Source organism: Carettochelys insculpta, chromosome 3 (genome assembly GCF_033958435.1).
Source record: "Carettochelys insculpta isolate YL-2023 chromosome 3, ASM3395843v1, whole genome shotgun sequence".
NCBI classification, from domain to species: domain Eukaryota; kingdom Metazoa; phylum Chordata; order Testudines; family Carettochelyidae; genus Carettochelys; species Carettochelys insculpta.
The window spans coordinates 204,443,021-204,456,079 of NC_134139.1; the positions used below are offsets into that span (position 1 = coordinate 204,443,021).

The following is a 13,059-nucleotide window of genomic DNA, read 5'->3' on the forward strand; positions in this document are numbered from 1 at the left end:
CCCACTGAGGCCACCAATTTCAGATACATTCACCAGGATCTATTTCAGATTTTCAGTTGGTAATATTTGTGTTACCAGGCTTACAGGAGAACAGCTGACTCAATCACCATTGCATGTTGTTTCCTTAGAATGTGTTGATTCACAAGCTGCTTGCATCTTAAACACTCCTAATAAAAACTTTCACCTTGTTATAAACAATATGCATAATTTGTATTAAATGCAAAGGTGTTGTTAATGCAATATTAGTTGAATAGTTAAATACTTGAAAATCAGGGCATATAAAGATTTAAGCTTCATTGCATAATCTGATCTCTGCCTTCTTGCACATAGGCAGTGCTGGTGTGGCTACGTTGGTCTCAGGTTATTAGAGAGGTAAGGCAGGTGATGCAGGCCTACTCTGCAAACCACTTCGAGGGTAGTCTTCTACTGGACCAAATTTTAGTTGGTGAGAGACACAAGATTTTGAGCATATACAGACACTCCCTGAGGACTGAAGCTGCTGAAGAAATGGCTGACTTAAGCATTCAAACTTGTTTGAAAAAATTCTTCACCGCTATATCAAGCCCCAGATCCCAACAGCTTCACAATATGGGGAATGGAAGATCTGGACAAAAACTTTGCATTTTGCTCTTTTCTCAATACTGCATGGAACCAATCCCCCACACCTTCGGATCTGAATAGCCTTTAATGTTGGGGGTTCTAGAAAGTCTAGATCCAGTGTATGCCACCCTTCCAAACAATGGAAGGATTTGGCTGTATTTGGTCAAGGCCACATCAGTGAGGTCTTGTAGCAATGTCCTGGCCAGACATTCAGCCTTGCCACCTTCCAGCACTGGGAAGAGGAAGGGTGTTGAGATTTTTTTTCCAAAATGTTCTTGAATCCTTTTCTGGGGTGTTGTCTTTCACATCCACCTCTGGTTAGCAAGTCAGTCAGATATGTGTGAAGTAGTACTCATTGCTTGTTTATGGGAAGGAGGAAGGACACTTTCTCTCTCTTTCTGATACTGTTCTTCACTTTTTCTTTCATCTATCCATTGCCTACTTAGCTTGTGAGCATCTCGGGGCAAAGACTGTGTCTGTAAATTCTCTAACCTACTTCTGATGCTGTACAGGTGATAATTTGAGGGGAGTTTCACTGTGTCCCAAGTCACAGGGGTCTCAATCTAATTCCAACTTAAGAGGATGAAAAGAGTTCCCTGGGCTTGAGGTGGATCAGGCATTGTAGCGATGATAGAGTCCTCTGTGTGTGGGAGATGCAGGGTATGTCAATGTGCTCTCCCCCCACCAAATTATATTGAGAATGCAGATAGTGACTTTGAGCCAGCTGATGCAAGTAAAGAGCTGCAGAGAGGAAGAAAATATTCTCTAAGGAGTCACTGGTGGCCAGGATTTTCTAACAAGATCTGATAGGGGAAAATGAGGCACATTGCAAAATGCAACATGACATCCATTAGGGAATGAAACCCATTTTCTGCTGTTGAATAGATGTATAGAGTGATGAATAGCTCCCAACTGAATACAAGGCTGTAATTTACGGGAGGGGCTGTTGTCGATGTCCTTAACTGTGAAAGCTCCTCTCCAGCCGTTTTTACAATAACTGCACGATCTTGACACTGACTTAGGTGTTTAGCAAGCTGTTGAGAATGGTGTGCAAGGAGACAAAGCTATTAGAATGCAAAAAGGAAGAAAAGCCCATAGCATGTGGGAGGGAGGAAGCTTACTGAAGCATATAGCATTCACATAATGAAGTTGTGACTCTGTAAATGCAAGAATACATCAGATGATAAATTATAACAAGGCTGGAGATAGGAGTTAATAGCTCTCAATTAAACAGACAGAAAGGTGGTTTTTCTCTGCTGCAGCTCCACTCCCTTCTGGATCTGATTTGTCTGGCTGACTGATTGCATAGCTTAGGCTTTTCTCAGGACGTAATGTTATCGAGTCTCTTCACGCCCGCAGTCCTTCGTGTTGAATTCCTTTAAAACAAGGACTCTGAGGCGATTAGGTGACCTGTCGAGCAGCAGGAAAGTGTCAACTGACTGTTTCATCCTGGATCATCCACTCAGTCCTGTCACCCTGTCGTATGAAGGTGCTGTCTCTCCCCTGGTAAGTGACTCAGGCCAAGGGGTAGCTGGTGCTGGCTCAGTCACGTTGTCTTAATCTGGGACTAAAATAAATGTTTGCTCCTCCTGGCTCTGCAGAGCTGACCCAGCTATGGGAGAGTGAACTGGACCCTTAACCTACTCAGATAGCAGTAGCAGAGCTGTTTTCTCTGGACGGTTACAGGGCTGGTCAGTGAAGCCACCTAGGGAATGTTTCAATCCTTTGTCACCCACAGCCACGTCCCAGGGTCATCCTTGACTCCTCTCCACCTTTTGCCCCATGCCCCCAGGCTGTCACCACCTCTGCCTCGGGGACATTTCTAGGATTGCTGTTTTTCTCACCCCAGACCATGTGGCTCAAACTCTCGTCCAGGTTCTTGCAGTCTCCCATTGTGACTACAGCAGTCGTCTTGTTCTTTGTTCTGATCATGTCACTTCCCTTTTGCAAACTTCCATCCATGCCTTATTTCCGCCACCTCCTGTTCAGATTCTAAGCCAGTGATGGACAATACGTGGCCCACTGGGATTCCATCTGTGGCCCACAGAGCCCCTCTCTGCTCCCCTCCACATGTCTCTCGTGCACTGGAGTGCCCTGCACTTCCCACTCTTGCACTTTCAGAGCACCATGAATCTGCCGATTTACTCTCTGTCCCCGCTCCTCCCCAACTCTCCAGAACTGGAACACTGCGAATCAAGTGTGAACCAACCAGCCATTTCTTCCATACTGCTCCCCATGCTTGGAAGACCCACCCTGGCTTATTGTAAAACCACTACCCTTCTTGAGCCCTGATGTAGTCCCTGGATGGAAAACTGCTTGGTGAGCACATCTGTTTGTATCAGTTTAACCAGGACTCAAATAAATACAAATGCTATAATCATTTTGTCATTTCACCTCAGGGGAAAAAAATCCATCTTCTCTTATTGTGTGTCTCTAGGTGGTTAGTGTCCTCCAGTGTGAATTAATTGGATAGACAACCCTTCTGTTGTGTGAACGCTGCTTGCTCAGCTGCAGCCTTGATGCACACCAGCTTAGAATTGCATAATTTATTCACTCTGCAGTAAATTGTTTGTGCCGTTGATAGATCTTTCGAGAAATATTTTAATGCATTTCTGTTGAGCGTTCCATTTTTTCCCCCCTTCCCGGTTGCTATTGACAGAAGAGAGCACTCACTCTGGCTTTCCATGGGGCGTTAATCATGCCGGCTGTCACACGGCTCCCTGATACAAATACTTTCCACTGTTAACGATTTCAGTGTGGCTTTTTATGTGATCGCATGTAATCTTATTTAATGGAGTTTGATTGCCATGCTGCTGTATTATTCTCACCAGCTTGCAGGCTATTTTTTAAAAAACTGGCGTGATTGTTCAGTGGTGAGAAACCGACATGATTGAAGGGCTGGAGAAATTGATCTAAGGCCGAAAAACCTAAAATACCTGAATTAAATATAGCTTGACTAGGCGATTGGTGACTAATGCAGAGGGTTGAAGGCAGGGTCATATTTGAAAGGTAATTGGCAAGGAAGCCGGAACAACTTAATAGGGTTTCAGGTGTATATGGCTAGGAGTAATGGGATGAATATGAGGGAAGATTTAGGATGAATACCTAGAGCAGGCATGTCAAAATCAAAGCCTACTGAGGGCCACACAAAGGAAAACTTGTAGGTTTCAGAGCCACCAAAGAACATGTACTTCTATTGGAAAATCATAATTATTTATTATCACAGATTATAGGTTAGATATATTTTATAATAATTTTCAGGTCTTGTTTGAATATAGTACAATAATGTTATTTGAGAATTTAATACTTAATATGAATGTTATTGTTTTATCATTTTATTAATAATTTATAAAATTTTTGAGAAGAGACACAGCTAGCAGTGAGGAAAGAAAGAGACCGAAAACTGATGATAAAAGCAGACCAGGGAGAAAAGCCAAATTGGAAAAGCTAAAACATCTCACAAAAAGAAGGGGCAAATGGTTTTGCAGTGAACATGCAAAGCCAGGTGCCAGGTCACCTGCATTCCATGGCTAGCGCTGTAGTCTCTGTGCTGTCAGATTCATCCTCTCTAAAAATGAGGATAACCTACTACACAGGAAGGTCATGAGTTACCAACATGAAGGAATGAATGGGCTTTGAGATTTGTGGCTGGGAGGGACAACAGCAAGAGTTTGTTTACAGGAGCACTATCTGTGGGGAATGGAGCTGTACAGACTCGGAGAATGAACATTAGGGCTGAGAGAACTGACCGCCACCAGCTCGCTGGTGGAACACCCCTGATGTCATGTCACTGGGGGTGTATCTAAGTCAGAGCATTTCCATTGTACGGGGTTTGCTTTGTCAATCATTGTGACCAGGATTGAATGATGCTTTGGCTGATTTTATGTATTTCCCTCTCACTTCTGTACAGGGTGGGTACCACACAATGAAACTCCTCCCCTAACAGAGTCCCCCTTTTTCCCCACCTGCTTTCAGTAGGCCACAGAAATCACAATACAACCTTTTTTTTTTCCTCCGTAGAGGAAGCAGGGAGAGAGGCCCCTTGAGGCTTGCGCTGCCCCCCTCCATGCACTACTCTCTGGGCCCCTTGAGGCTTGCACTGCACCCCCCCTGTATTCCGGTCCATATAACTCTGCCTTGCCTTCCTCTGCCCCTTGGTCCACCCCCTGCAGCTCCCTATCTGCAGCTGCCTCAGGCAGGCTCCCCTCTCCACCTGGGCCCACAAGGGTTCGAGGTGCTTTTTCCTGCTCAAACCTCTCTTTCTTGCCTCCCTCCTCTTTCTCCTTCTTTTCCCTTCTCTCCCTTTTCTGTCTGTGGCTCTGAGAGCAGGGAGCAGGGCACATTATAAGCCCCAGGGAGGACCTGCTCTTCCTCTGTAGAACCAGAGGACCACCCCTCCCCCTTCTACCAACCTCTCATGTGCAGCTTGCTCCAACGGGGTTAGCCTTTGCCATCTCCAGTCTCCTGACTTCCTCCCTGCAAAATCACTGGCAATAGCCAAGTCCCCAGAGGGCTCCACAGCATCTGTGACAGAAACAGGCTACCTGAACAAGGGGCTTGCAGCCTGTGGCGGCAGGGAGAAGGGGACTGGGCCGGTGGCCGCAGGGGCCGGGATAGGTGTTCGGCTCGCTCCCTGCCTCCTCGGCCTGCCTGTGAGTGGCCCATGTATATTAAAACCCCAGGGAGCCAAAACCCCAGGGAACCTGTTTCTCCACGCATGAGTGGCAGGGGATCCTCAGGCTGTCTGGGAGTTCCTTGGTAGGCCACACTTACATGTTTCATTAACGTCTAGCTGGAAACTGCAAAAAAAACACGATAGGGCCACATGCGGCCCCATAGCAGGGTGTTTGACATGCCTGACCTAGAGAAACATTCTGAAAATGAGAGAGGTTAGATATGGTCCTGTCTTAGGGGGCTTCGTCCCACGGTGGGCTTAAGATCAGACTGGGCAAAGCAATGGAAAATATATTGCATGATCAGTCCTTCGCTAGCCAGGGTAGAGACTGGCCATCCTCATGGGCCTTTTTCTCAGCTCTAATTTCAGTCTTTCTCTTACTTTTATAGTCTGTCAGGAAATTTACAGGAAACAATGAGTAAAAATGTTGAGCTTTGTATAATGATTCTGAGTAAAAATATGAGGTCCTGAAGCTCAGCTTATGTAAATTGGCTTCATCTGACTTCAGGGGAATTAATCGGATTTACACCATCCAAAGGTCATGCCCCTTGATTTAGAGTGGCAAGTGTTCCCTCTAATTGTTTTCCATGTCTGGGCAGAATAAATTTTGTTGTGTGCACCACCAATAGAAACAGATGCGGTGGCTGTGGGCACTCTGCTAAACAGCTGGGTAGCACCTGAATCTCTTCTAGGCAGCTGCCCAAGTGGCCAGCTTACAGGGAATGCTGGGAGTGGCTCCATCGACCAAGTAAGGCAGGTTGAAATTGGTAATTCACTGAATTTAGTGTGGGAGCAGAGAACTGAAAGTTTATGAAGTACTGGGGCCAAACGGCCATATAGAAACATGGCCCTGTAATCATAGCTGCTGGGTGGCTTGTCCCATCTCTAAAGCTGTGTTACATCAGACTGGTGAATGCCTAGCTATAACTGTTTTCTCTTTGTTAGGTTGTCCGCACAGAAAAGAACAGTCTGAACAACAGGTTCCTGCCATGGGATGAGATCGAGACAGAGGCCATTCTGTCTATCGACGATGACGCACACCTTCGCCATGACGAGATAATGTTCGGGTTCCGGTGAGTGGCGTGGGGTGTTGGTTGGAATAGGGGTTCTTTCAGGGCCTTATCTTCCATTCAGGTTCACATCTGAAGTGTGGCTAAAGAAAGCCAGCAACTGAACTCAGGAGAAGTACAATTCTTTCGATTTCCTTGGTCACTTCGACTAGAGTTTTGACATTTGGGTGTCTGAAGTTAGGTCCTTAAAGCTCATTTCTGGCACCTAAATTAGGAGCCTGATTTTTAGCAGTGCTGTAGAACTGCAGCTGTCATTCCATTTTGTGGGTATTGGAAAAGTTGGACACTCTCATTTTAAATGTTTGGCTTCTTCTTCGAGTGTCCCCGTGGGTGCTCCACAATAGGTGTCAGGCTCGCCCAGCGCCGCAGATCGGATCTTCCAAGCAGTTTCTGCTGGACCGCGCATGTGCCGGCGCGTGCCGCTCCCTTGCGCGCTCCTGGCCACGTGCGCGATCCGGTCCCCGCCAGTTCCTCTTCGCCGTCGGCTGCAGACGGAATCCGACTAGGCTAAGGCCAAGTTAGCGTATACAATGGTTTTAACTGTTTTCTTTAAAGTTTTCAAGTTCTTAGGCTACTGTTAAGTTAGCCAGTTGTTATTTTCGAAAAAAAAAAAAAAAACAACAAGCGGGACTGCATTCAGTCCAGGCCTAGTAACAAGTGGAACACCGGAGGCCAGGAGCCTAGGGCCATTAGCCCTCCTGCCATGGCAGGCCATCGGAGAAGGGGAAAAACAGCACAGAGAAGGTGCTAAGTACCCATTAACAACTGAAAGACTCACCAACAACGTCCTCTTCAGGATTTAAGAAATGTGAGTCCTGCCGAGAGGCAATGCCAGCGTCTGATGGGCACAGTCTCTGCATAAGGTGCCTGGGGGAGTCCCATGTCACGCAGAAATGCTCCTTCTGTGCAAAATTAACAGCCAGAGCAAGGAAGGACAGGGAGATGCGGCTTAAAATGCTGCTCTTCGACAAGGCCCTCCAGCCAGATGTGCCGGAGCAGCCGCAGCAGAAGGGGAACCTCCGGGGCCCATAAAAGGAAAGCTGCCTCCCTCACCCCATCAGCGCAAAAACGGAGGAAAGCCTCCCCAGCCTGATCCCTGCCGGCAGCAACAGCGAGCAGGACGGGAGGAGCGCGCAGCCCCCAGCCGCAGCAACAGCTGATGGGCGGCGGCATGGAGAGCCACGTGGAGGCGGCTCAGCCTCCGATAATCAAACAGCCGCCCCGCCCCGCAGGCAGGGCGGCGGCTAAACAAGCGCCGGTACCAGTGGCACCGCAAGCAGTGGCACCAACCCCCGGGGAACTGGCGGTGCAGAGCGCGCAGGCACACAGCCTGCAGGCACCGGAGGACACCGCCCGTGCGGCACCGCCCATGAGCGTGCCGAGCTCGACGCGGACGGGGCAGAGATCCCCTACACGCCAGGGGTCGGAGTTACCTCCTCAAGGGAGGGGGAAGGCTGCACACAAAACGAGGTACTGCAGCCCCTCTCCAGAGAGGGCTGCAGAGTTGCTTTCTCTCAGCCCTCCACTTATGCTGCAGACTCCAACCAGAAGGCAGGGGTCCCCCCTAGCCTACCCGGAGCCCCCGTCTCCATTTTTACAACCAGCCTCGCCCTGGCTGGGACCACCTTCACCCTTCCTGGGGTTTGAGCCGCTGGAATACTATCACAAATCGCTCTCTCCAGTGTCCCAGATCTCTTGACGATCTTGCTCCCCCAGACGCAGAGGGTATACACCAAGGGAGTGGTCTAGGTCATCTTCCCAAGAATAGTGTCTATACTGCCATGGTGGCCCCGAGATTTTCTCTTACAAGCTTCCAGTGAGAGGACGTACCATCACCAACAGGAACCGGAAGGGTCCAGAGAGGCGTTCCCTAGTGGTTCCTCGCTCTCCTCCCCGGACGAGGCTACGGCCCCGGGGGACGTCCATCCTTCGGACGATCTCAAACAGTTTCAAGAGCTGTTTAAGAGGGTGGCCTTTCACGCAAGGCATCCAGACAGCAGAGGTGCAAGAGAAACACCATAAGCTCCTCAAAAATCTGAGACCTCCGGCCTCCTCCAAAATAGCAATACCGCTTGATGAAGCAATCTTGGAGTCCACCACTATGATATGGCAGACCCCTGTGACTATTCCGCCTGTCCACAAGAGAGCGGATAAGAAATACTTCATGCCGGCGAAGGGCATGGAGTTCCTGTTCAGCCACCCACAACCAAATTCCTTGGTGGTGGAGTCGTCGCAACAAAGATCAAAGACATCTCAATTCAAGGCAGGGGGAACAGACAAAGATGCCAAGAAGCTAGAGCTGTTCGGCAGAAAGGTCTACTCCTCCTCCACTCTACTGTTGCGAATGGCAAATTACGCAGCGCATTTAGCGAACCATAATTTCGACAACTACACTAGGTTAACCTCCCTCATGGACTCGCTTCCAGAGGACAAGAAACTGGTGCTCAAGGCCATCGTGCAGGAAGGCTACGCGGCCTCGAGGACGGGAGTTCAGATCGCCCTGGATGTTGCGGACACAGCAGCACGTTCCACAGCTACGGCAGTGGTGATGCAAAGGGAGTCCTGGCTCCAGACTTCGGGTATACCGAGGGATCTGCAGGCAAAGATAGTCGATCTTCCCTTCGACTCGCAGAAGCTGTTTGCTGAATCAACTGACTCGGTCCTTCATTCCAGTAAAGATTCAAGAGCCACACTTAGGACCCTGGGGATTTACACCCCTCCATACAGAAAGAAAAAGTACTACCCTCAACAAAGACGGTACCACTACCAGCAACAGTGTCCGCAGTACCACAGGGGTTACGAGCAAGGGCGACATCAACAGCACCAGCAGTACAGAACTCCCAGGCGACGTTCCCAACAGAGCCGTGCGTCCTCGGGGCAGGGCCAAAGGCCACAAGTTTGACACACAGATCCAGGGCTGCGCCATCACTACCATCGCACAAGGTCATCCGAAGCGGCTATTCCACCATCGCCGCCGACCATTCTACGACCAGTGGCAAAGGATCACCACAGACAAATGGGTGCTGGAGATCATAGCCACGGGGTACGCCATCCCCTTCCAGTCACTCCCACCGCCACGACCTCCACCCAGGCCCCACCTCCAGGAGGCCTCCCATGAAGCGAGGCTCAAGCAGGAGGTAGACCATCTCATGCTCATAGGGGCAGTGGAAAGAGTGCCGGAGCAACTGCAAGGAAAAGGGTTCTACTCGAGGTACTTCCTCACGGACAAAAAGACAGGAGGCTGGAGGCCCATCTTAGATCTTCGAGGCCTCAACCGGTACCTGCGCAAGCAATGCTTTCAGATGATCACAATTGCCTCCATCCTTATGGCACTGGACGATGGAGATTGGTTCGCAGCCCTTGATTTACAAGACGCATATTTTCACATAACTATCCATCCGGCTCACCGGCGATTCCTCTGGTTCATGGTAGGCAAAGAACATTTTCAATACAACGTCCTACCGTTTGGCCTTTCCTCGGCCCCCAGAGTCTTCACCAAGACCTTGGCAGTGGTGTCAGCCTACCTGCACAGACAGGGGGTATTTATATTCCCGTATCTGGACGACTGCCTACTCAAAGGGGCCTCGAAGGAGGAGGTACTACGCATGATATGCGTCACAGCAGGCACGTTCTCTTCGCTCGGCCTGGTTATCAATCTGGCAAAATCAAAGATAGACCCCACACAGGACATAGAGTTCATAGGGGCACACACAAATTCTATTACAGCGAGAGTGTATCTACCAGAGACTTGCTTTCGGGCCATCGGCTCCCTTGTGCAGGTCATCACCTTCAGCCCTACGGTGCCGGTCCTGACGTGCTTACAGCTGCTGGGCCACATGGCAGCGGCGACGTTCGTAGTACAGAACGCCAGGTTACACATGCGCAGCATGCAGCACTGGCTGGCGAGCGTATACAAACGGGCAGCACACACCGTTCGCAGGGTGGTGTCGCCCACAGCAGAGGTGCGCAAATCCCTGCAATGGTGGGTAAACCCCAAGAACTTGCTAACAGGGGTACCCTTCCACCAACCACAAATATCAGTTTTTCTTACTACAGATGCCTCCCTCATAGGGTGGGGAGCACACATGGGCGAAGAGGTGACTCAAGGGCTGTGGTCCTCCACGGAGCAGTCACTGCACATAAATATACTGGAGCTCAGAGCAGTGTTCAACACCTGCAGACACTTTCGAGACCATATACAAGGCAAAGTTGTCGGGATCAGTACAGACAATACCTCCACCGTGTTTTTTTAAATCAGCAAGGAGGAGCTCGGTCCCGTGCCTTATGTGCGGAAGCAGTCCGGTTATGGAACTGGTGCATCGCCAACAATATAATCTTGAAAGCCTCGTACTTACTAGGCGCTCACAATGTGAAGGCAGACCAGCTGAGCAGGCGTTTTGCACTCACGCACGAGTGGCAGATCCGTCCCGATGTGCTACGACCGATTTTCCACGCGTGGGGTTTTCCCCAGATAGACCTGTTTGCCACTCAACACAACAAGAAGTGCCCACGATTCTGCTCCAGGGCAGGACTGGGACGGGGGTCACTGGGGGACGCGTTCGCGATCTCGTGGAGGGGCCCCCTGCTTTACGCTTTTCCTCCCACAGTGCTGATCCACAAAGTCTTGCAGAAAGCCAGGAGGGAGGGAGCCCAAATGATCCTGATAGTCCCAACGTGGGGTCGACAGCAATGGTTCCCACTACTCCTGCGCATGTCGGACCGTCCACCAATGCCCCTTCCGGCGGCGCCGGATCTGCTCACGCAAGCCCAGGGGTCCATAGTGCATCTGCACCCCCAAGGCCTGCGACTACAAGCGTGGTTAATCCATGGCTCAGCTCCCTAGAGGGCACATGTACGGAGGAAGTGCAGCAAGTCCTAGAAAGTAGCAGGAGGACTTCCACCAGGAAGACCTACAAGCAGAAATGGACTCGCTTCACGGCATGGTGTTCTACCAAACGGCTAGCCCCCCTTTCGGTGCCTATACCTGTGATATTAGAGTATTTACTGGACCTCAAGAGAGGAGGACTCTCACTATCCTCATTAAAGGTCCACCTTGCCGCCATTTCAGCATTCAGACACGAAGAGGAAGGGCACACGGTGTTCGCCCATCCCATGGTTACCAGGTTCCTCAAAGGGTTGGTAAACCTATACCCCCCTCGGAAACCGCTTCCACCTTCGTGGAACTTGGACCTGGTGCTTAATGTACTAATGGGACCACCGTTCGAGCCCTTGGCCACGGTTTCCCTCCGCCTCCTTACAGTAAAGACGACCTTTCTTCTCGCAATCACGTCAGCTCGCAGGGTGAGTGAGCTTGCGGTAGTCATGGCAACGCCACCCTGCACTGTTTTTTCCAAGGAGGCGGTAACCATACGGCTGCATCCAGCCTTTGTTCCCAAAGTTTCTTGTGAGTTTCACATTAACGAACCTATTGTTTTACCCTCGTTTTATCCAAAGCCTCATAACTCTAACAAAGAGGCGCGCCTACACCTCCTGGACGTGAGGAGGGCGCTAGCCTTCTATATAGACAGGACCAAGTCATTCCGGAAAACGGATAGACTCCTAGTCTCTCTCGCTCCCAAATCGAAAGAAGAAGGTCTCTCTTCGCAGAGAATCTCAAAGCACATCGTATCCTGCATAAAAATGTGCTACGAACTCAAAAAGACTCCTTTATCGGCCACTCCCAGGGCTCATTCCACTAGGGCGGTGGCGGCATCAACAGCCTTTTTCAAGGGCGTTGCGCTAAAAGACATTTGCAGAGCAGCGACCTGGTCATCCTATGACACCTTCACCAAGCACTACGCCCTTCACAGGGTATTCGAAGAGGATACCCGTCTCTCTGCAGCGGTCCTCTCGGGGACAAGCTGCACATAATCCGATTACCCACCTCCTATCTTAGGTTACTGCTGGGTAGTCACCTATTGTGGAGCACCCACGGGGACACTCGAAGAAGAAAGAAAAGTTACTCACCGTAGTAACGGTGGTTCTTCGAGATGTGTCCCCGTGGGTGCTCCACTACCCGCCCATCCTCCCCGCTTCGGATCTCTGTTTAGTGTTTTGCAGGAGCATCCGAGGTGGTTGGTCAAGGAACTGGCGGGGACCGGATCGCGCACGTGGCCAGGAGCGCGCAAGGGAGCGGCGCGCGCCGGTGCATGCGCGGTCCGGCAGAAACTGCTTGGAAGATCCGATCTGCGGCTCCTGGAGAGCCCAACACCTATTGTGGAGCACCCACGGGGACACATCTCGAAGAACCACCGTTACTACGGTGAGTAACCTGTCTTTCCCCTTTTAGAGGGCAGTTTCCCTGTGTCTAAGTTGGAGACAGTTGTATTTCCATTGATCAAGAGGGTACTGTAGGCTTAATGACTAATCATAAAGTGCTTGGAGATCCTTGAGTGAGAGCTGCCATGGATACAAAGTCTGTATTATTCTTAGACACAAAAACAGCGTTAGAAGAACTTTAATGGACTTAAAAAGTCAAGCGCAGAAATGTCAGGAAATGCCAAAATTAAAGTAGCTTGTGTGATCATTATAATTTCATGATCACATGCTGCTTTTTCCACAAGAAAAGGTCACTGCAGTTTTTTGACATGGACAAAACAACATATATTCTCTTAGTCCTGTTTTCAGAAAACAGCTGAACTCTTCTGGCTGAATTTTCCTCCAAATAGTTTGCAAAGTTACAAGCAACTGAAAATGGGGTCCTGCATTGGGCGG

General features: G+C 49.9%; 1 protein-coding gene across 4 annotated transcripts in view; it reads left to right on the top strand.

Moving 5' to 3' along the window:
* The window catches only part of EXTL3 (exostosin like glycosyltransferase 3), a 246,123-nt gene that overhangs the window by 214,986 nt on the left and 18,078 nt on the right, over positions 1–13,059 (top strand). For all 4 annotated transcript variants that reach the window (XM_074991465.1, XM_074991462.1, XM_074991464.1 and 1 more), the window contains one exon: positions 6,221–6,348. In XM_074991465.1, the coding sequence (XP_074847566.1) occupies positions 6,221–6,348 (128 nt within the window). The remainder of the gene's footprint in view (positions 1–6,220; positions 6,349–13,059) is intronic.